This window comes from Chionomys nivalis, chromosome 11, assembly GCF_950005125.1.
Source record: "Chionomys nivalis chromosome 11, mChiNiv1.1, whole genome shotgun sequence".
Taxonomy (NCBI): domain Eukaryota; kingdom Metazoa; phylum Chordata; class Mammalia; order Rodentia; family Cricetidae; genus Chionomys; species Chionomys nivalis.
In genome coordinates this window covers 31,635,856-31,657,332 of record NC_080096.1, presented here as the reverse complement: position 1 = coordinate 31,657,332, position 21,477 = coordinate 31,635,856, and the positions used below count along the sequence as shown (strand labels likewise).

The 21,477-nt window shown below is 43.4% G+C and overlaps 2 protein-coding genes and 1 pseudogene across 2 annotated transcripts; 1 reads left to right on the top strand and 2 right to left on the bottom strand.

Moving 5' to 3' along the window:
• The first annotated feature begins 1,247 nt into the window (after positions 1 to 1,247).
• On the top strand, positions 1,248 to 2,195 carry LOC130883990 (olfactory receptor 2G3-like). Its single transcript, XM_057784878.1, has one exon. The coding sequence runs from the start codon at positions 1,248 to 1,250 to the stop codon at positions 2,193 to 2,195; it is 948 nt and encodes a 315-aa protein (XP_057640861.1).
• A 4,699-nt stretch (positions 2,196 to 6,894) lies between these two features.
• On the bottom strand, positions 6,895 to 7,857 carry LOC130884314 (olfactory receptor 2A12-like). The gene has a single exon (XM_057785426.1). It carries the CDS (start codon positions 7,840 to 7,842, stop codon positions 6,895 to 6,897), a length of 948 nt encoding a protein of 315 aa, XP_057641409.1. The 5' UTR covers positions 7,843 to 7,857.
• A 9,659-nt stretch (positions 7,858 to 17,516) lies between these two features.
• On the bottom strand, positions 17,517 to 18,532 carry LOC130884313 (olfactory receptor-like protein COR9; annotated as a pseudogene).
• Positions 18,533 to 21,477: the final 2,945 nt, after the last annotated feature.

Genomic DNA, 21,477 nt, shown 5'->3' with positions numbered 1-21,477 from the left:
GATTCTCTGTATACTGACTTGGTGCTTCCCAATAACCCGCTGTCTCACCCGGGGCTCACTATGTAGCTCAGGCTGCCCTTGAACTCCCTGTGTAACCCAGACAGCCCTGGAACTCAGCATCTTGTCTCAGGCTTCTGAGTGCTGGAATCACAGGTGTGTGCCACCACGAATGACCAAGGTTGGATGTTTCAGTTTCACGTGTTGCAGGGAGATTTTACACGTGTTCTGTAACATTTTTGGTGTTGGCATCAGTTAGTTGTTTCATCTAGTCAAGGCAAGGCATCTGGTTTTCAATCCCTGGGTCAGATCTTCCTCACTTTGTACACAGGCAGCCAGGAAGAAAGAGCCCTTGAGACTGGGCTGTGAGAATGTGGACCTGAGCTTTCTGACAGCCAGAGTCTCATGCGTCTGTGTCCACCTCATCCTCACCTCTGTCCCTTCATCCCTGTCCTGCTTGACCTGCTACTCAGGAAGCTTGTTATGCCTCACAGTGCTCCCTACATCGCTTCTCTCTCCTTTTGTTATCTCCTCTTTTGTTGTATACATGTTCTATCTCTTTTTCCACTTTAGCTACCTGCCCCCAGGTCTTGTTTCTGACTTCTCATCTCACTCATTTATAATCTAGTCCCCTCTCAGAACCCAGTGCGGTTGACCTCTGAATCAGAGGAGGCAGCTACTGTTCTGTCTTAGGTGAAAGTCAACTTTATAGAGTTCAACAGGGAGACTATCAGGGGATAAGAACAGGAAGAGGCAGAACTGTCGAGTTTGAGTAGCTCATCTAGAAGAAAGTGCCAAAAGCTTCCAGAGGGTCAACAAACACAGTTACAAGTAAAATTTACTAGGACCTTCCCTTGTTTATGAAGTCATACATCCTTCCCACTTCTCCAATGCTCTCAGATGTTCGCATTACCAAAAGAGAGGGCTCTGGATGGGAGACAGGCCTTCAGACAGGAGGGGGAGGGTTCGTCCTCATCCCCACTCTGTAGGCTGCACCAGGGAGATGAGAAGCAGTACAGTGTGTAAGGGTAGGTCCCAGGAGAGGGAAAAGACGGTGGTATTTGGGAGGATGATAAAGGAAAGTAGATGATGTTCTGGGGGCTCTGACTCAGCTAAATATTCCAAATTCAGACCTCAGTCTCCGAACTGACCTCAACCCCAAGGAGAATTAAGGTCTTAGGATAGGTGAAGCACCTACACATGGTCTAAGCTGGACCACTTTGTTCATTTCTTCCTGCAGTGGGAGAAGTATGCAGAGTTTCTCCTTGGAGAACCACAGCTCCGTCGCAGAGTTCATCCTTCTGGGCTTCTCCAGGGACTTCCAAGTTAATGTAATCCTCTTCAATGTCTTCTTTTTCCTCTACCTCTCGACACTTGTGGGCAATGGGCTCATTGTCACCTTGATCTACCTGGACTCCCACCTCCACACACCCATGTATTTCTTCCTCAGCGTCCTTTCCATGCTGGATATGAGCTATGTCACCACCACAGTGCCGCAGATGTTGGTGCATCTTGTCTGCCAGAAGAAAACTATCTCCTATTCAGGGTGTGTGGCTCAGATGTACATCTTTCTGGTGTTGGGCATCACTGAGGGCTGGTTATTTTCCGTCATGGCCTATGACAGATATGTAGCCATTTGCCACCCACTCCGGTACAAAGTTATCATGAGGCCTTGGCTGTGCGGAGCAATGGTGATCTTTTGTGGACTATGGGGCATCAGCTGTTCTCTGGTATATACCGTCTTCACTATGAGGCTGCCCTACTGTGGCCCCAATGAGATCAATCACTTCTTCTGTGAAGTCCCTGCTGTTCTGAAGCTTGCCTGTGCAGACACGTCTCTCAACGACCGAGTAGACTTTATCCTGGGTTTCATCCTTCTCCTGGTACCTCTTTCTTTCATCCTGGCCTCTTACGTCTGTATCTTTGCCACCATTCTGAGAATTCGCTCAGCCCAAGGTCGACTGAAGGCCTTTTCCACCTGTGCCTCCCATATCACGGTGGTCACCATGTTCTGTGGACCTGCCATGTTTATGTACATGAACCCTGGGGCCAATGCTTCCCCAGAGAGGGACAAGAAACTGGCTCTGTTCTACAATGTCATCTCTGCCTTTCTCAACCCCATCATCTACAGCCTGAGAAACAAAGATGTGAAGAGGGCTTTCCTCAAAGTGACAGGCTGGGGGCGAGCCACTGAGTGAGGTCACTAGAACACAGAGGCTGTAACTGGATCCCAAAGAACAGTCTGTGACCCTGACGTCTTATTGCTCCTCATCACATAGGGATGGGCAAGAATCTTTCACTGATGGTTAAGGAAGATGACATGTAAAGGTGGGTTATTGTATGATCTGCTGATATTCCAGAAGGTGGGCTGTTCTCAAGCATCAAGGAATCTACTTGGAGACAGAGTGCCAAGTGTCTGCTTCATTTCTGTTTCCAGGGCCAGCAGAGGCTCTGAATCACGTGAAGAATCATTAACATCTGCTGTTGTGTGACAGTGCCTGATAATGGGGCATATTAAATCAAGTCAGGGTGCTAAGACAAGGTAACTGAATCCATAGCTTTATGCCATTTTATTCAAGAGCAAGAAAAGTCTTCAGAAGGAGGGAAAGTGACCTCACTTCTCCTTTCATGGTGGTAAAATGTCCAAACAGGAACAGCTAAAGGAAGGAAAGGTTCTAGAGTACCATCCATCATGGTGGGTAACTGATGGCAGCAGGAGCCAAGGCAGCTGCTCACATTGTAGGAAGCAGAGGAAAAAGAATGCTTGTTCTCAGCCTGCTATCTCTTTTCATTCAGTACAAAACCTCTACGCGATGGTGCTACCTACAGTTAAGGTGGGTCTTCCCACCTCAGTTAAGCCAATCTAGATAACCTCTCAAGGCATGCCCAGAGGTTTTCTCCTAGGTAATTCCAGATCCCATCAAGCTGACAATATTAAACATCACATTAGGAAGAGGATATAGGGGAGCTGGAGAGATGTCTCAGTGGTTAAGAGCACTGGCTTCTCTTCCACAGGACCCAGGTTCAGTTCCCAGCATCCGTATGGCAGCTCACAACTGTCTGTAATTCCAGTTCCAGGGAACCCAACATCCATAACAAAACACTAATGCACATAAAATAAAAATAAATAAATTTAAAAAGGGAATAGGATATTGGAATTGGTCATTATCAAGGCATCACTGTCCAGGGCCTCAGGATGTGTGAAACCCCAACTCCCTCAGCAGACACTCCGGGTTCACAGTTGATGTTTCACCGGATTATATCATCAGGATTACAAGCTTGTACACTGTAGACTGACACCTTGTCTGTAGAATTGGGATGATGGTAATAATTATAGCAAACACCCACCTTCTGGGACTGTTGTGAGGTTAAGATAGGTAAGGGTCTCTGAATGATGCCTGGCATATTGAATCTCTGTAAAAGCATCACTGTTCTATTCCGTATCTATTCCTACCATCCCACTGTCAAGCAACATCTGAGACTCTCTCAGCCCAGGGAGAGCAGTCACTCTGCTCTTAAGAAAAGAATAGACAACGACAAGCTTAGCATTTGTTTGTGTTCCAGTCTGCTGTGTTTAGTTAGAAACTCACCAATTCAAGTCAATAAAACCCTGAAGAAAACCTGACAGTCCCACAGGTTGTTGCCTGAAGTTACCCTAATAATAACCAATTAGCATTGCTAAGAGATTTCATCATTAATATCCCACTTTTAATAAACCTTTGCTCAAATCTGGATTGAGTAGCAGTGGTGTTATTAAAGTATTTGATTTGAGAAGTTGCCGAGGCAGCAGGAATGGTGGTCGTGCGTATAATCCCAGCACCAAGGAAGCTGGGGTGAGAAGATCGCTGGATATTTTTTTTTCGCAGTATACAACCCCAATTTGTATCCCCATAGAGTCCCTGGCACCTTAAAGGAGGCATAGAGCAGTTTGCTCTAGAGAGTCTTTGGAAACCCTGCTGGACTTCCAGAGACATCTCACTCAGGGAAGCAGGCTGAATTTGAAGATGGTTTTTAAATGACTTTACCATCATTTTTTTTTTTTTGATATTTCAAGACAGGATTTCTCAGTGTAGCCCTGGCTGTCCTAGAACTCACTCTGTAGATCAGGCTGGCCTCGAACTCACAAAGATTCACCTGTCTCTGCCTCCTGGTTAAACGTATTAAACATATGTGCCACTCCCAAATTGCAAGGACAGAGAAAAGTAGTAGAACTGTTAGAGGAGTTGATTGTGTTGCCCACATGAGGGTGATGCCCTGCAAGACGTGGAGAGCTAAGGGATTTAATTAGCCCAGAGGACAGAGGTACTCAGAGTAAAGATGGGGCAGAATCAGGGGACTGCTGGAAAAGAGTGGGAGAGAGGAAATTCAGATCTCAGAGAGGGAAATGTCCTATTTACAAAGGTGCCCATGTAAGAGTGCTTTGATAAAGAGATCATGGATAAAGGGGAACATATTTTACTGGATCCAGGTCAAGATGCTCACCTCCTGTTTCAAAACAAAGCAAAGCAAAGCAAAACACCAGTGCCCAAGAGATGAGCACAAAGAATTAAAAAACCAAGACTTCTTATTCAGTGACTAAAGGATGGAGAAGGGCTCCCGAGATGTAGCTCCGTGGCACAGCACTTGCCCGGCATTCATGAGGCCCTCGGTGTAATCCACAGGACTGAAAAGAGACGAGTGGGCAGTTTGCTCACAAATGAGCTATAGATACACGGGAATGCTGAGTGAGGGAGCGGGAACGGCTTTCGCCAGGGACTAGCTAGAGATCTTCTAGAAGCTTGAGTTTCACCTTTGTAACTTCGTTCCTGCTCTGGGCTTCGAGTACACGGCAGCAAGTAAGATTTCTTAGCCTTAAATTGATGGAACTAGAAAAAGATCATTCTGAGTGAGGTAACCCAGACCCAGGAAGACAAACATGGTATGTACTCACTCATAAGTGGATATTAGGAGTAAAGTATAGGATAACCAAGCTACAATCCAAAGCCCCAGAGAGGCTCACAGATCTACAGTGAAATTGGTTAAGGAGAAGCGCCTGTGTGAATCCACTTTGAAACTAAAACAGCTGAAGTCTGGTGTCTGCAGGACATAGAAATGCATAGGTCACACCCACCTAAGAAAAATCAACCCTTCCTGCTGCTGGTCTGTTGATTTTTTTCCATCTGGGCTCCCAGCCATTAGAGAGTGCTATCTATATGCAGGGAAGATCTTGCTCCTTGGTTGATTGACCCACATGCCCAACATCTGTGGAAGCACCCCAAAGGCACACTGAAAAATATGCTTACAAATTTTCTCGGTGTCTCTCAACCCAGTGACATTGACAGGCAAGATTAGCCATCACCTCTGAGGTCAGCTGGTGACCTGTGCAGCATCTACTGATCATCTCTTTCTCTTCCTTGCTCACTGACAGCTATCTTCTTACCAAGTCCCCACATGGGAGAGAACAGAGAGACAGAGAATGGAGAACACCAGAGTCCAAGCAGGCTTTAGAGTCAGGGTATTAATTTTATTGATTAATAAAGTGAAATCCAAGCGAAGTAATTTGGCCAAAGTCATTCATATACTAACCATGACAGCAAAGTTGAGGTGAGAACCCAGGACCATTAATATCAAGTTTTGTGTCTTTGAGAATACAATGTGCAGTTTACCATATTTGCTCACAAACCACATTGATTTCATACACAAAGTCACATATCTAAGTTTCACAGGTTATACATACTATTGGCTTATTTTTGTGTTGGTAACACATACTGTTTATATACACTACCTTGTTAATATTGCTTGACACTCAACAGTTTCCATTACCATGTCACTTATATGAAACATGGTCAATGTTCCTCATTGCTTTATGTATGATAGTGTTTCTGTGGCACAATGATAGTTTACATTATCTCTAGTCCTTACTGTCCGTGTTGCTTCTAAGTAGGAAGAAAATATCATTGAGTGGTTTGCCCCTAGGGTTGACCACACAACTTGTGGTAATCAAAAGGATGGGTGTAGACAATATGTCACTTTTGAGAAGCCGTGAGTCATGATGAGTTTAGTGCACGCTCCCTTCTTCTGTTATAGAAGAGTGTAGTCCTCATAACAGCTAATGCTTCAGGGTGGGTGCTAGAGAACCTACACTCCCGACCTACAGCTAACAAACAACATGAGCAACAAAAAAACCTTTGCAGTTATAATATGTAGGCAAAAGTTTCTGTCCCACAAGCCACTCATAAGTAACCACATAGAGGATTAATAGTAATTATAAATGCTCAATCCATAGCTCAGGCTTGTTACTAACTTACATTTTAAATTAACCCATATTTCTTATCTATGCTCTGCCACACGGCTTGGTAACTTTTCTCAATATGGCATGCCCATCTGCTTCTGTCTCTCTCTTCTGGTGACTCCAGACTCCACCCTTCTTCCCCCAGCATTATTCTAGTCTGGCTCACCTAGCCAGTCTCTTCCTCCCTAGCTATTGGCCAGTCAGCTTCATTATTAAACCAATTACAGTGATATATATTCACACAATGTAATCGAACATTCCACAGCTATAATCCACAGAGATTATTGAGGATTTTGGTGCTGTACCTTAGTGTAGTCTGTTAACCAAAACAGACACTTTGGTTTCAAGGTGGATTATGTATGTACTAAGAAGGCCAGTTACGTAAATAAAAACACTGTCTCATTCTTTTTATTTTTTTTATTTTTCGAGACAGGGTTTCTCCGTAGCTTTTTTGGTTCCTGTCCTGGAACTAGCTCTTGTAGACCAGGCTGGCCTTGAACTCACAGAGATCCGCCTGCCTCTGCCTCCCGAGTGCTGGGATTAAAGGCGTGCGCCACCACCGCCCGGCTCACTGTCTCATTCTTAAACATTGAATACTCTACCTCCAGCTTCTCCTAGATTCTGGTTCACAAGTTCAGCCTACCATTTGCCATCACCTTGAGAAATGCCCTCTTGATGTCTTTGTTCCTCAGACTGTAGACCACAGGGTTGAGCAAGGCAGTGAAGGTATTATAAAAGAGTGAAATCTGCTTGTCTCGCTCAGGGGAGAAGCTAGAGTTGGGTCTCATGTAGATATAAGAAGCTGGACCATAGAAGAATGTGACCACAGTCAGGTGGGAGGCACAGGTAGAGAAAGCCTTGCAGCGGGCTTGGCTGGACTTTATCTTCATAATTGCCATGACAATATATATATAGGAGGCTGCTATTAGAGAAATTGGGGTAACAACAACAAAAACACTCAATACCAGGTCTACTATCTCAATGAGATGGGTATCCATGCAAGCCAGGCTACGCACTGAAGGGCCTTCACAGAAATAGTGGTTGACGTTGTTGGGTCCACAGTATGGCAGACTCATTGTGAAGAAAGTATGTAACAAAGCAGAGAGGAAACCACAAGCTAAAGACCCAGATGCCAGTCGTATGCACAGTCCCCAGTTGAGGATGACAGTATAACGCAGTGGGTAGCAAATGGCCACATATCTGTCATAAGCCATGACAACAAAGAAGGTGCACTCAGTTATACCCAGGGCACTAAACACATACATCTGCATCCAGCAGCCAGCAAAGGAGATGGTCTTAGAGTGAGCAAGAAGATTCACCAACATCTGGGGCATGGTGGTAGTGACATAACCCATATCCAATACGGCGAGAATACAGAGGAAGAAGTACATGGGAGTGTGCAGCTGTGTGTCCAGGCAGATCAGCAGGATGATGAGCCCATTGCCCATGACTGAGCTCAGGTAGATGAGAAGGAACACAATGAAGAGGATGCTGTTGGTTGTGGGGTCACTGGAGAAGCCAAGCAAGATAAACTCTGAAACCCAGCTTTGGTTCTGCTCTGGAATCATCCACATGGTAAGGCCTGTAAGAGAATCATATTTGTCTATGTGTCACTTGTCACATGCCAGCTACACAGAAAGAAAGGGGAGATACCTTCTGGAAAGATGGCTCAAAGGTTAAGAGCACTGACTGCTGTTGAAGGGGATCAGACAGCTCAGAGTTGTGTGACTCCAGTTCTAAGGCATTTGATTCCATCCTCTGGCCTTCACAGGCAAGACATACACATGGTACACAAACATGCATGTACACAAGTACGCATACACATAAAATAGCAAACAATAGTTTTTAATTGAAAAAAAAGAAAGACCAGGGTATGGGTTCTGAGCACTGTTCAGTTTCTGTGCATTCTTCTCAAGTTACGGAACCTCCCAATGCCTCAATCTCTTCATCAGCCCAATGGGGCCGATGACACTCTTGCCTCTGGATTATGATCAGTATCTAAATCATCTCATATAACTCCTGGAAATGCCATGTAACACACGACATGTGATATGCAGCCTCACACTCTCATTCCAGCTCTAGAAACGCAGAGACATTGGATCTCCACAGTAAGAAGGCTAGCTACACTAGATGAAATGATGGGCACTGGGTTCAACTGAGAGACCCTGCCTCAAAGAACAAGGTGAGTGCAATCGAGGAAGAACCCCAGATCAGTCTCCTACCACACATACAGACACACAGACATACACACTCACACTCTCACACACATACCACAGATACATGCAAAAACGGAGTAAAGAAATAGATGAAGATGACAGAGCAAACATCAGTCACACACAGGCCCTCACACAGGTAGTCCTGTGAGTAATGAAAGAAGGTCATGTGTGCAGTGCACTGGAGACACTGTAGTCTTCCCATGGAATGCTGATGGATCCTGTGGATCTGTGAGGAGATAAGTTATTTCTTCCTTTTTCACTCTTACCTCCCTCTGCATGCAAACAATCAGTTCCAAGTGTGCTGTGGGTTTGTGAGGTAAATCTGTAGCAACCAAATTTGTTTTTTACTTTCATTTTTTTTGAGACAGCATTTCTCTGTGTAACAACTCTGGTTGTCCTGGAACTCATTTTGTAGACCAAGCTGGCCTCAAACTCAAGATATCCTCCTGACTCTGCTTCCTGAGTGCTGGGAATACAAGTGTGCAGCAACACCCTCTGGCTACAACCAATATTTTTCTCCCCTCCCCCCTTTTTTGGTAATTTCTTTTCTTTTCTTTTTAAAATAAAAATAAACCATCTTTTTTCATTTTACATACCAATCCCAATTCCCACTCCCTCCCCTTCATACATCCCCTCCAGCTACCTACCACGCACCCACCAATCTATTCCTCAGAGAAGATAAGGAACATTGCGTTGGAAAAGGTCCAAGGTCCTCCCTGCTTTACCTAGGCTGAGCAAGGTATCCATCCAAAGGGAGTAGGTTTCAAAAAGCCAGCACAAGCAGTAGGGATAAATCCTGGTGCCCAGCCATACAACTCTCACCCACATTTAGAGGGCCTAGTTTGGATCTATGCTGGTTCCTTCCTTGTCCGGCTGGAGTTGGCGAGCTCCCATTAGCTCAGGTAAACTGTTTTAGTAAGTGTTCCCATTATGGTCTTAACCTCTTTGCTCATATTCTCACCCCTCTTACTTTTCAACTGGACTTTGGGAGCTCAGCCCAGTGGGACTAGCAAGAAACCTGGTTCTAGAGAAATTCCCAGAAATTCACAAGGATAACCCCAGATAAGACCCCAAGCAATAGAGAAGAGGGTGACTGAACTGGCCATGCCCTGTGGTCAGATTGATGAATATATAAAATGTTACCATAGAACCTTCATCCATCAACTGATGGATTCAGAGGCAGAGACCAGCAGCAGAGCACTGCAATCAGATTTTTAACATCCAGTCTCATAAATTTATTTATTCTCTTATAGTAAGCAAAGGTAAGATGTCTTCAAGGCAAGCCTTTTCTCTTATGCCACCACCTCCTGCCCCTAACCCAGGCTGAATACATCCTGCATTCTTGTTCACTGGCGATTAGAATCTATGGAATCCTAGAGGGATCTGATACCAGTTTTGATGCCAAACAACATGGACAAAACTTGCTTCTTCTGTTAACTGAGTCCCCATACAACTAAGAAAGAATTATCTCTGTTAAGAGTATGGCTGTATGTGTGATTTCCTAATGTTTGTAATAACAAAAACAAGTAACATTTATTCGGTAGTTTGTATATTCCAGCCATTGTTCCCCTAAATTTAGCTCAGCATCACAACTCACTCAAGGAAGTATTTTTACCTGTGTGTTATAGGTGAACCTACAGCCTGGAGAGGGCAGCTTGTTCCAGATTACAAGGTGTGAGGAAAGTGTGTCTTTAGATGGTTTGTTGCTAGAGCCTGGCTCTCGGTCACCTTCTCTGCTTCTAGCACACAGGCTCTGAAGTGGAAGAGGAGGAAGGCAAAGTCTTCACATCGTCCGTCTAGTTGAACTTTTTGAGACTCAGAACAGGACAGAGCTGAATGATTAGCAATAAACCTGCTCTCCTGAGGCAATTTTCCCTCCTGTCTGAATGTGGGAGGCCCTGGGATATACTGAATGTAGGAGGATCCAAGAAAAGAGGATTTTAGGTGCAATTTCTATGGCATGGGGACACTGCTTAGTGACCCACAGCATTTTATGGTTTCCCAGCCCAGTGATCTCTGACTTTGCGTACAGGGTCCCACCAGGCCAGCTGTGAGCCCAGCAAAACAAACAAGGACTTAAGGATTGAGTTCAAAGCAAGAAAAAGCTACACATGCCAGCCCCAACCTAGGAAGTCAGCATCTGGAAGGTTGAGGATGAGGAGTCCAAGGAAATACTCAACTATATAGTGAGTTTGAGCCCAAATGAGGCTAGAGCAAACTCACACCTTCTCCCCACTCCAAAAACAAAATCATGATTGCTCTGCCCACAAAGTGCATCGAGCTCTGACCCTGTGAGTGGGGAGACTCCTTCAAAGACACTGACCACCACTGCTCTCTCAGGGACATGACTTTCTGCTTCACTTGGGATCTTTGGTCTTAGGATTTCATATTCTTTGTGTGTCAACATGATTATAAACAGAAAAACGGACTATAAATATTTATTACATTAATTAATGAAGAAAGAAAAAAGGAAAGCAAAGATAGAAGGTTGAGAAGAAAGGAAAGAGGAGCAGGAAATGAGGGAAGAGGTCAGGGCAGTTAGATATGTATGGGCAGGGGACCTGGAGATGGAGGGCTGGACTAATGATTATCTCTAGACCCACTTGCCTGAACTCCATCCACAGGTAAAATACCAGGGACCCTCTCACCACTTGTAAATTCAAGGACTGTGTCACTGGGTGTTTCTTACTCCTATGAGGAAGCCCCATAAAGCAGGTGAGTCCAGAGAGCTGGGATTCTAGGTAGCTCAATCTCCAGAAAAACTCCAAAGTGCTGTTTGAGGGAAGGAATTTCTTGCTTCTTATGCAAGTAGACCAGCCCTGACGCCTGAAGATGGCGACTATAAAATCCTGCTTAACAAAGGCAAGCTCAGACATCCTCACCTCTTTCCAGTGGGACCAGATGCTGAGGTTTTATGACACTGCCTCCTCTCTGAACCTCCCCAGAGGAGCTAGGAAAGGACCATTTCTGTTCCCACTAGGGATGCTAAGATGATTCCTGGATACTGTCAACAAGAGAACTACAGGGAAATCCTTGGGGACTAGAGCAGGCAGAGACAACCCACAGTAGGAGGAATGGTGACCTGTTCCCTTTTCTAGACTTATTGGGGGAACAACAGCAGATCAAAGGGGAGAAGGTGGGACATGATCACCTGATAGACAGGTCAAGGTTTTAAATTCTCATTCTGACTCCTCTTTTACTGCCCAAACCCTGAGCCCTGACCCTCAATGAGAGCAGAGTAGAGTCACACTCTTCTTCCTTCCTCAACTACCTTGGGGCAATCAAAGTCCTTCATTCTCTGCTGTGTAATATCTGAGCAAGCTATCTGCTGTGGAATAGTCTTTTTGTACTCTATGCAGATGTGTCATTCAAATTAGTTTAATAAAAAGCTGAATGGCTAAGAACTAGGCAGGATTTTGGGGGCAGAGAGGATGCTGGGAAGAAGAAGGGCAGAGATGTTGAGAGTCAGAGAACAAGAAAGACATGTAAGAGGAGAGGAAAAGAGAGGAGCAGTGTGGTAGCACACAGATTAAAAGATACGGGTTAAGTTATCAGAGCTAGTTAGAAGCAACCTAAGTTATTGGCCAACCTTTCATAATTAATAATGTGTTCATGCCATGATTAGGGAGTTGGCTGAAAAGACAGAAAAAAACTTGCAACAGTTACGCATCCACTCTGGTGCTAATGAAGAGCCAACAGCAAGGGGACCTGAAGGGTGGTTATGAGCAGAAGAGGATTTCCTGCTCTTTCAAAACACCCAGTTTCGTTCCTGGCACTTAGCATGGCAGCTCACAACCATCCATGTCTCCAGTTCTAGAGGATCTGGTGCCCTCTTCTGACCTTCCCAGGGACAAGGAAAGAATGTGCTGTATGTATGTATGTATGTATATGCCTATATATATGTATGCAAGATGCTGATACACATAAACACACTAGTCAACTATAATATAGTAACATGGGAGTCATCAGTGACATCTCTATGACAGTGGAGTGAGAGAACTCTCCAAGGGACTGGTAACTCTTAGATGCAAACAAGAACTTGTGTCCAAATGCATACAACTCTGGAACATGTTCTCTTGAACTTGCTGTCATTCTGCCTTCATTGTATCTCCTGTAGAATTCCAATAGTCACTTCTTCCTTTCTAGGCTGGCTAGAGGAATAAAACGTGATGTCAGCACCCTACAACGAGTACTGGTCAGTGTTATATTTCCAGCCCTGCCTTCTGTCTGTGTCTTGGTTTACTAAGGATTCAGAAGGAGAAAACTGGATGATAATGTCTTCCTGCTGAGAGTGATTGACTGATAAGGAGTCAGAATTCCTGCAAGCTGCTCCTTAAACACAGCCAATACTTAATTACTAAATGACAATTAAATAAATTGTACTGGAAACAAAGCCAGAGTGCCTAGGAATGTGCTCAGCTGTATAGCACCTGTGTAAATAGAATGCTTGAGGCTAGAGTTTGAATCATAGAATTAAAATAAGTAAAGGCAACAAAATCTCTGAACTCTGCACATCCTGATGAGTAATCCCATTTTCCTGTGCTCTGTGCTCTAGCAGGTGTTTAGTGCGATGCATTTGCTGGTTGAAACACTGTATAATAACATGTAATCTCAGCTGCTGTTCAGTGACATGTGTTGTAACCCTGACATTGGCCACCTTTGTAATTGGCAATCAGAACTAATAAGAAGCACCTTGGCCTCTGCAGTGCTGCTGCTAAGCCTTTTTTCCACAGCTCTGATCCCAACTCTACTCACTCCTGTTATTGATCCTCATCAGCTCTGAGAGGCAGTCGAGCCCAACAGAGATTCTTCCAGGTTCAGAGTGAAGCAGACAAAACCCATTAAATGTCACATATAGAAACAGCCACTCTGGTTCTGGTGAGTTTAGTCTTGGATATTTTATTACAGATTATTGGTTGAACCTCAAAAAAGAGAGGCCAATGTGAGTGTACATGCACGTGCATGTGTGTGTGTGCATGCGCACACTCACACACACATCATTTAAGTTAGACATGAAGGTCAGCAACATGTAAGAAAAGCAGTCACATTATAGAGACATGTAAGTCAAGGCCACTCATTCATTTCCTGGCCCCCCCAGACCTGAATAATCATACAGAAACTTGATTAATTTCAATACTATTTGGCCGATGTCTCAGGTGTATTTCTAGCTATCTCTTACATCTTAAAGTAGCCCATTTCTATTATTTTGTATTTTACCACGAGGCTCATTTTTGTTACCTCTTGCTTCTTATATCTCTGTTTGGATTTTTTTGACTGGCTTTACTCTGTTAAGCCATTGACCAAAACAGCTTTATTCATTAACCAATAAAAAACACATATATAGAAGGACATCCCATATCTGGAGCGTTCTTAGAAAAAGTGAAAAAGACCAAAACTCCACAGAAGGTATATATGGGATCTGTCAAAGAAAAAGTGAGAGGAGATTTAAAAATATGGTGATGGAGGAGGGTCATTTGTCTATGTGTTACTTTCATTGGTTAATAAAGAAACTGCATTGGCCCTTTGATAGGACAGAAAATTAGGTAGGTGGAGTAAACAGAACAGGATGCTCTAACCAAAATGCTTCTGCTGCTCAGAGCTGGGCCTACTCCACAATGGTCATGTAATGACTCCAAAAGGTCAGCATAAACATAAAAATCAAACTCTAGAGATTTCATTGTGCACTAGAAGGACCCAAAGGTCTAAAGGAGAAGATAGTGAGCTTGGAGAAAGGAGAAGCCAGCAGATCCACAGTTCTCACAAGCAGGGACTCCTTAATTGGTCCCCAGATGACAATGCCTCATTAAGGGACCATGTGAAAATTGGCTCTTTTGGTGAGATGAGTATTTCAAAAATTTTCTGGTTTTGTATCTGGAGAAGGAAGTGAAGATGACCATGAATAGTGAGAGGATGGCCTGGGAAAGGGGCTGACAGGTGTCTGCAGAGAATGCCATCCCATCCACTTAATTCTTCACATCCTTTCCTCTTGAGGACACCTTTGATGGGGATCCACATGAGACAGAAACATCTTACCATTCTTATCTATCTCTGAGAAGGCTACCCACAGGTCTGTCCATACTCATTCTATCCAATTTTACTATTATATTCCATGGATGTTAATGACCATGTAACCAAGCCATGGCCATCATGTGCTCATCAACATAGACTCTTTCCTGGAAGACATTCCTCTTTCTAAACTAGATGTCATGGATAGTGCTCTGTTTCCTAGAAGGGTTTCTTCTCATTACTGGTTTCAGGCACATCCTGAAACAGGACACAGTACTCTCATGGCCACTGTCATGTGGGGCACACATGTCACACAGAACTGTGTATAAAGTCAGCATGAGTTTGTTCCTTTTCCTTAGTCCTCCCTAGGCATCTGCCCTTGAAGACCACAGGCTCAGGCTTTGGAAGGGATGCATCTGGAGTAGACTATTTGGACCACCTCCTCATGTAACCTACTTGTGCCTTCATGAACTGCTAGAGATATCTCTGTATACACTGATATTTGCTGATGTTAGATTTATGACTCAGTACATTGGTACCCAGTTCATTTTAGACATCAATGAGAAAAAAATAGTGATAAAGGATACAAAAGCATTTCATCCTTTAATATATATATAGTATATCTATATCTATATCTATATCTATATCTATGCATATATACAGTATATATCTATGTACATATATAACACACACACATGTTAGCACCACCTGTTCAAAGACCAGGTAAATTACTAGAATCCTGGGAGTTGTAGTTCTTGGAAAATATCAAAGTCACATGGGAAAATATGGTGCCTGTATTGTTTCTTTCTCAAAAGCCACTACAACAGGTATCCTGTGGTCATTACTGGGAATTCCAGAGATTGGTCCTGACCAAAGTCCATCTTGGTCAGTGTTTAACTAAAGGTTCAAAATTGTACAACTGATTTTTTTCTTGTGGATCTCAGGATTAATATTTGGAAACCCCAGTGAGAAAATAAAGACCATTGCACCCCAAATTCTGGAGCTAGGCTCTTCACTCTGGCTCTGGCAACCTTCCCTTGTCTTGAACAGTCTTGCTGAAAAAAGGAGATAGCAAGAGTGGTTTTGTTTTGTTTTGTTTTGTTTTGTTTTTTGGAGGACTCTTTTTTGGTATGTCATGGGTGCCTTTTTAAAGCTAGCTTCCTATGCCATTTTCTTGTGCCTGGTTTTTGGATTCTGGTTGTGGGGTATTCTATCTGGGAACATGGAGGACCTGTTGAGGTCTGTGCTTCCCCAGTCAGGGCAAAGGGATATGTCCCATGACCCACTGGTAAGTTCTGGTTAATTGAGAATTCAACCAGAACTACCAGATTCTCTGTTCTGATCTTGGAGCCCTGAGGAACCCCTGGTGACATGGGAGGCCAATATGCTTGATGAAGAATGTAATGTCTAGGGCTTGTGGGCAGCTTTGAAAAACCCAAAGTCCCTGAATGGAAGCCAGGAGCTGCTTTACCTCAGGAGCACTGTGCCTGTGGGAATTGGATTCAGGGGCAGTTACAAAGGCACCCCCACCCCGAAATTTCTCTGCACTTTCTGACCATTGAATCTGATGTAATAGAGACTCAAATGTGATTTGGGAATGGATAATATTAGAGTTATTTATGCTGTCCTACTTTATTGAAAGGCTGCCCGTGGAAATTGGTTATGACACCTTTTTTCAGACCCAGGCATGCTTCAAGTCTCTATGTCCATGATAAACAAGTGTGACAGGGAAAAAAAGCAGAACAGCTAAAGAGATTATTGGTTTATACATTTATTGGATATGGTTAAAAATCTGTAATATCTGTAACAAAAGTTAACTTGAACTTCATAACATGGGGTTGAGAGAAGTCTGTGTATAGTTAATCTTAAAGAAACTACATGGCATGATTACACCTGGGATATAAGCAACATGCGGCATGCTACCTTAGGCGGCCATCTTTGCTAGGATTGCAACAGAAGGATATCCTATGGATTCTCTGCCATCTTGATTAAGGGCAACCACGTGGTATGGGCCTGCTAAGGAGACAACAGGTCTGTAAAGATGCTTTAGAACTGGACTAGGATTGTTGTATGATAATTCCTCTCCTGTCTTAAAAATAAGGTTCATGAAAGATGGGATTTAAAAACAATGCTTTTTAAGTTAGGTATTTTAAGCTGTACCTTCATGTGTTCATATACAAAATAATAGCTTGCTGGCAGCCAAACTTTGTAACATAAGTCACCCAGGTGGTATTGGTTTGAGAGATAGGAAATTATCTGTACTGTTGGAGCTTGGTTTTGTCTTGTGCAGGTTATGGTTGTGCTCTGTGTCTTTACTCTTTAAAAAAAGTACTTTATTTTCAGAGATGTTAAACTTCTTTAAGAAGTAAATTTTGGAGTTTTACAGAAAATTTAAACTGAAAAAACTGGATGTTTTTAAGGAACTACTTTTAAATTTATTCATGTGTATAAGGCTATGGGACATTTTAAACTTATAAGTTATTTTATTATAATGTCTTTATTAATATGTGATTTTGAGATTGTCCACTGTATCATTCCTTCTGTTCTAGGGTGACATTCAGGATGAATGTGAAAGTAAAAAGGTCACTCCCAACCTAGAACTACAAACTTGACGAACAGATGAATCTTTGGAGGTATAATCCAGTAAGATTACTGAGATGTTTGGAATTGTACCTTAATGTAGCCTGTCAATCAAGACAGTCACCTTGGTTTCACAGTGGTTTGTCCCAATTATCAAGTACTGTGTTGGTTCAAATGCACAGGGAGGTTCATAAATACAGACACTCCCTTTTCCTTTTTTTTTTTTTTTTTTTTTTTTTTTTTTTTTTTTGGTTTTTCGAGACAGGGTTTCTCTGTGGCTTTGGAGCCTGTCCTGGAACTAGCTCTGTAGACCAGGCTGGTCTCGAACTCACAGAGATCCACCTGCCTCTGCCTCCCGAGTGCTGGGATTAAAGGCGTGCGCCACCATCGCCCGGCTACTCCCTTTTTCTAAAATACTGCACTCTGGCTATTCCTGGATCCTTGTTTTAGTCTACCCTACCGTGCCCTCTCACCTTGAGAAACGCCCTCTTTAATGTCTTTGTTCCTTAGAACGTAGACCACAGGCTTAAGTGAGGCTGTGATGCCATTGTGAAAGAGGAAGATCTGCTTGTCTCACTCAGGGGAGTAGCTGGAGTTGGAGTTCATGTGGATGTCAGTGGCTGGACCATAGAAGAGTGTGACCACAGTCATGTGAGAGACACAGATAGAGAAAGACTTGCAGCAGCCCTGGGTGGACTCAATCTTCAGAATTGCCATGACAATATGAATGTAAGAGGCCACTATTAGAGAAATTGGGGTAACAATCACAAAACACCCAAGACCAGGTCTACCATCTCAATGAGGTGGATATCCATGTAAGCCAGGCTACACACTGAAGGGCCTTCACAGAAGTAGTGGTTGACTTTGTTGGGCCCACACTATGTCAGACTCATGGTGAAGAATATATGTAACAAAACAGAGAGGAAACCACAGACCAAAGACCCAGCTGTTCACTATATGCATAGTCCCCAGTTGAGGATGTCACTATAATGAATTAGGTAGCAAATGGCCACATATCTGTCATAAGCTGTGACAGCAAAGACGGTGCACTGAGTAGTAGCCAGAGCAGAGGCCTTCACAGTGAGTGGAGTTTGCAGAAAGAACAACTTTTATGGATGACCTTGCAGACCTCAGGAACCATACAGGGACCCTTGTGAATGAGTGCACCCAGCAGCTAGCTGCACTAGAGAAATTGAGGGTGTTAAGCAGGTGGCTGGATGTGCAGAGTACTGGTTTCCATGACAATGCCCAAGGCTGCAAATTGAAATGCACCCTAAGCAGTCTAGTCAGAAACTCTCCACCCATGCGTTTCCCAGAACCACCATCTCTCACCAGTCACCTGCTCTTCTCTGCTCCACTCCTCACTCCACTCTTCCCCAGCTCTGTCTCCAGCAGCATAATCAATATAGGTCACTCCTCCCAGGTTCCGATGCAGAGTCCTTCTTAGGTGCTCCACATGCATTGTAACTCTTTAAGGGGGAGATCCTTCATTCACACATCCTGAGTCCCCTGGGAGTCCCAGCATTCAATCCCACATTTTCCCAGTCATTCCTCCTAAAGTCAGCCCTATAATTGGACATTTTTAGTATGATGGTTTTTATTCTTTTGACTCTTTTTGGGTGCCCACCACTTAGTTCCCAAATAAATCACATGGAATCTTATTTTTAGTTATAATTATCTGGCCTTAGCTTGGCTTATTTCTTGCCAGATTTTCTTAACTTATGTATCCTGTCTACCCTTTGCCCTTGGGCTTTTCCTATTCTCTTACTCTGAATTTCTGTGTAACTGGATGACTGGCCCCTGATGTCCTTCTCCTTCCCTGGCCACCTCTCCTCTTTCCCCGAATTTCTCCTTCTGTATATTCGCTCTGCTTGCCTTCTCCACCTATCCTTTCTCCTACTTTGCTATTGGCCATTCAGATCTTTATTAGATCATCAGGTGTTCTCGATAGGCAAAGAACCACAGCTTCACAAAGCTAAACAACTGAAATACAAACAAAACTACTACACCTTAACATAATACTCCCCACCAGAGGTTATCATTCCTCAGAGTGTAGCACGCCTCCAATCAGCATCTCAGGATCCTCATGGACCCTGCCTCTGCCCTGTCCTGTGATTCATCTCTGCCTCTCCTACATATTCTACATGCCTATGAGGGCCTTCCTCCAGCATGTGTGTGTGAGTGTGATGTGAGGGCGGGGGAAGAGGTGGGAGGGAATGTTCAGTGTGTAGCCCTGACCAGCCTGGAACTCTGTATGCAGACTAGGCTGGCCTCAAAATCTTAGAGATCATCCTGTCTCTGCCTCCACAGTGCTGGGATGTGGGTCACCACTCCCAGCAGCCCTCAGCTATTTGAACAAGGGGAAGTCATGTCCTAAATTAGACTTATCCTTGTTTATTCTGCTCTTTCTATAGCCAGGTCCTTCTCATCCTTAAGTATCAGTTAAACACGAGTTCCTTAACTTCAAGACCTTACGTGTTCACTCTTGATATTCACGTTTCTGTCCTCCATTCTTCTCTACCAGAGAACCCTGTCCATTCACTTAACAGACTACATCCTCATTTCTAAACAATTGATTTGATGTGTGTTTCCAGCTCATATCGTGTTGCTGGTGGAAATCTGTCAGCTCAGAGGTAGGTCTACAGTGAAACAGGCTAAGAAGAAGTGCCCTTGTGAATTCACTTTGAAGACTAAAGCAGCTGAAGTCTGGTATCTGCGGGGTATGACAATAGTATAGGTCACACCCACCCAAGAAAAATAAAGCTTGCCTGCTGCTGGTCTTTTAGTTTTTTTTTTTTTTTTTTTTTTTTTGTTGTTGTTGTTGTTCCATCTGTGTTCCCAGCCATTAGAGATTGCCACCTATATGTAGGGAAGATCTTTCCCTGATGTGGAATTCCCCTCTGTTTGCTATGAATACCATTGGTTAATAAAGAAGCTGCTTTTGGTCAAGGGCTTAACAGAATATAGACAGGTTGGAAATGATATACAGAGAGAATAAGTGGAGATAGCAAGACGTAATGTAGTCGCCAGAGAAGGAAGAGGCAAGCCATGCACTGGTACTGGCAAACTACAAGCTGTGGTAAAATATAAAATGATAAAAATGGGTTAATTTAAGATGTAAGAGCTAGCTGAAATACACTGAAGCTATTGGCCAAACAGTATTGCAAATAATATAGTTTCTGTGTGATTATTTTGTGTCTGGACAGCTGGAAACAACTGAGCAGCCCCCACTTACAGAATGGTGCCCAATGTGGGGCTGACTACATCCACATGAAACCTGAGAAAGCTTGTAAGGAGTTCTAATCACAAAAGAACAGAGTTAAGCATGGCTCCTTGGTAGCTGCCATTTTTTTTCAGATGGGCTCCGTTTGCTGGAGGCAAACAGGGGTGCTGCAGCTCCTTTAAGAGAGGTCTTCCTGATTTAGCTTTAGCAGAACAGCCCCCCACACACACATTTTGAAAAGGCAGCTTCATGGTTTGTGCTAGTTGCAGGGACAACTTTGGCTCTTTCAGTAGGATGAGCACTTAAATGGAGTCTGTGAGCAGCATGCTATAGTTGCTTAATGGTGACACAGACCCGCTGCAACCTTGGAGCTGGTGCAATGTGCATGGCTCTCGGAGACAGTGAACATGTCTCAGCCATGTTGGACTGGGCAGAGCAAACAGGTGGTGCCATGGAGTTGGTCCTAACCACATCTACTTAGCATTTAAAAAGAAAAGCACTCCTGGTCACAAATGAACACACAATAAAGACAAATCCATATGGAAAAGGCATCTAAATGGGTCACAGTGTTGGATAAATGTATGTAGGCTTGGGAGAGAGAAGAAATAGTTATAAAAAGAAGTAAATGGTTTTTTTAAAAATAAATAAATAAAACAAAGTCTTCAAAGAGGCAGAGTACAGCCAGTCATAGATTAAAGGAGTAAAGAAAAATAAACTATGCAAACATGGAAAATAAACATAGAGTCTGGATTATGTATATTGTGTTTTCTTGAATTTTTTGATTGTGAATGAGCTAAGTACAGAGAGACATTTCATTTTACAGACTACTAAGCTAAACCAACATAAATATTTTAAAGTTATCTTGAAATCAAAATTTGAGTCTAATGATGTGTTGCTTTGGAAAAGAGGTTTTACTTTTGTTTCTTCAGAGATTCCTTCCAGACTAATATGGTTTGATGTAAGAGCTATTAAGCTATTGGTCAAACAGTACTGCAAATAATATAGTTTCTGTGTGATTATTTCATGTCTGGGTGGCTGGGAATGAAGGAGGAGCCTCTGAATACATTGCCCCTTGGGTGATTGACCCACATGCCCAAGGCCTGTGGAACACCCCAGAGGTACACTGAGAAACGTGATTATAAATTTTATAACTGTCTCACAACTCAGTTACATTGACAGACAAG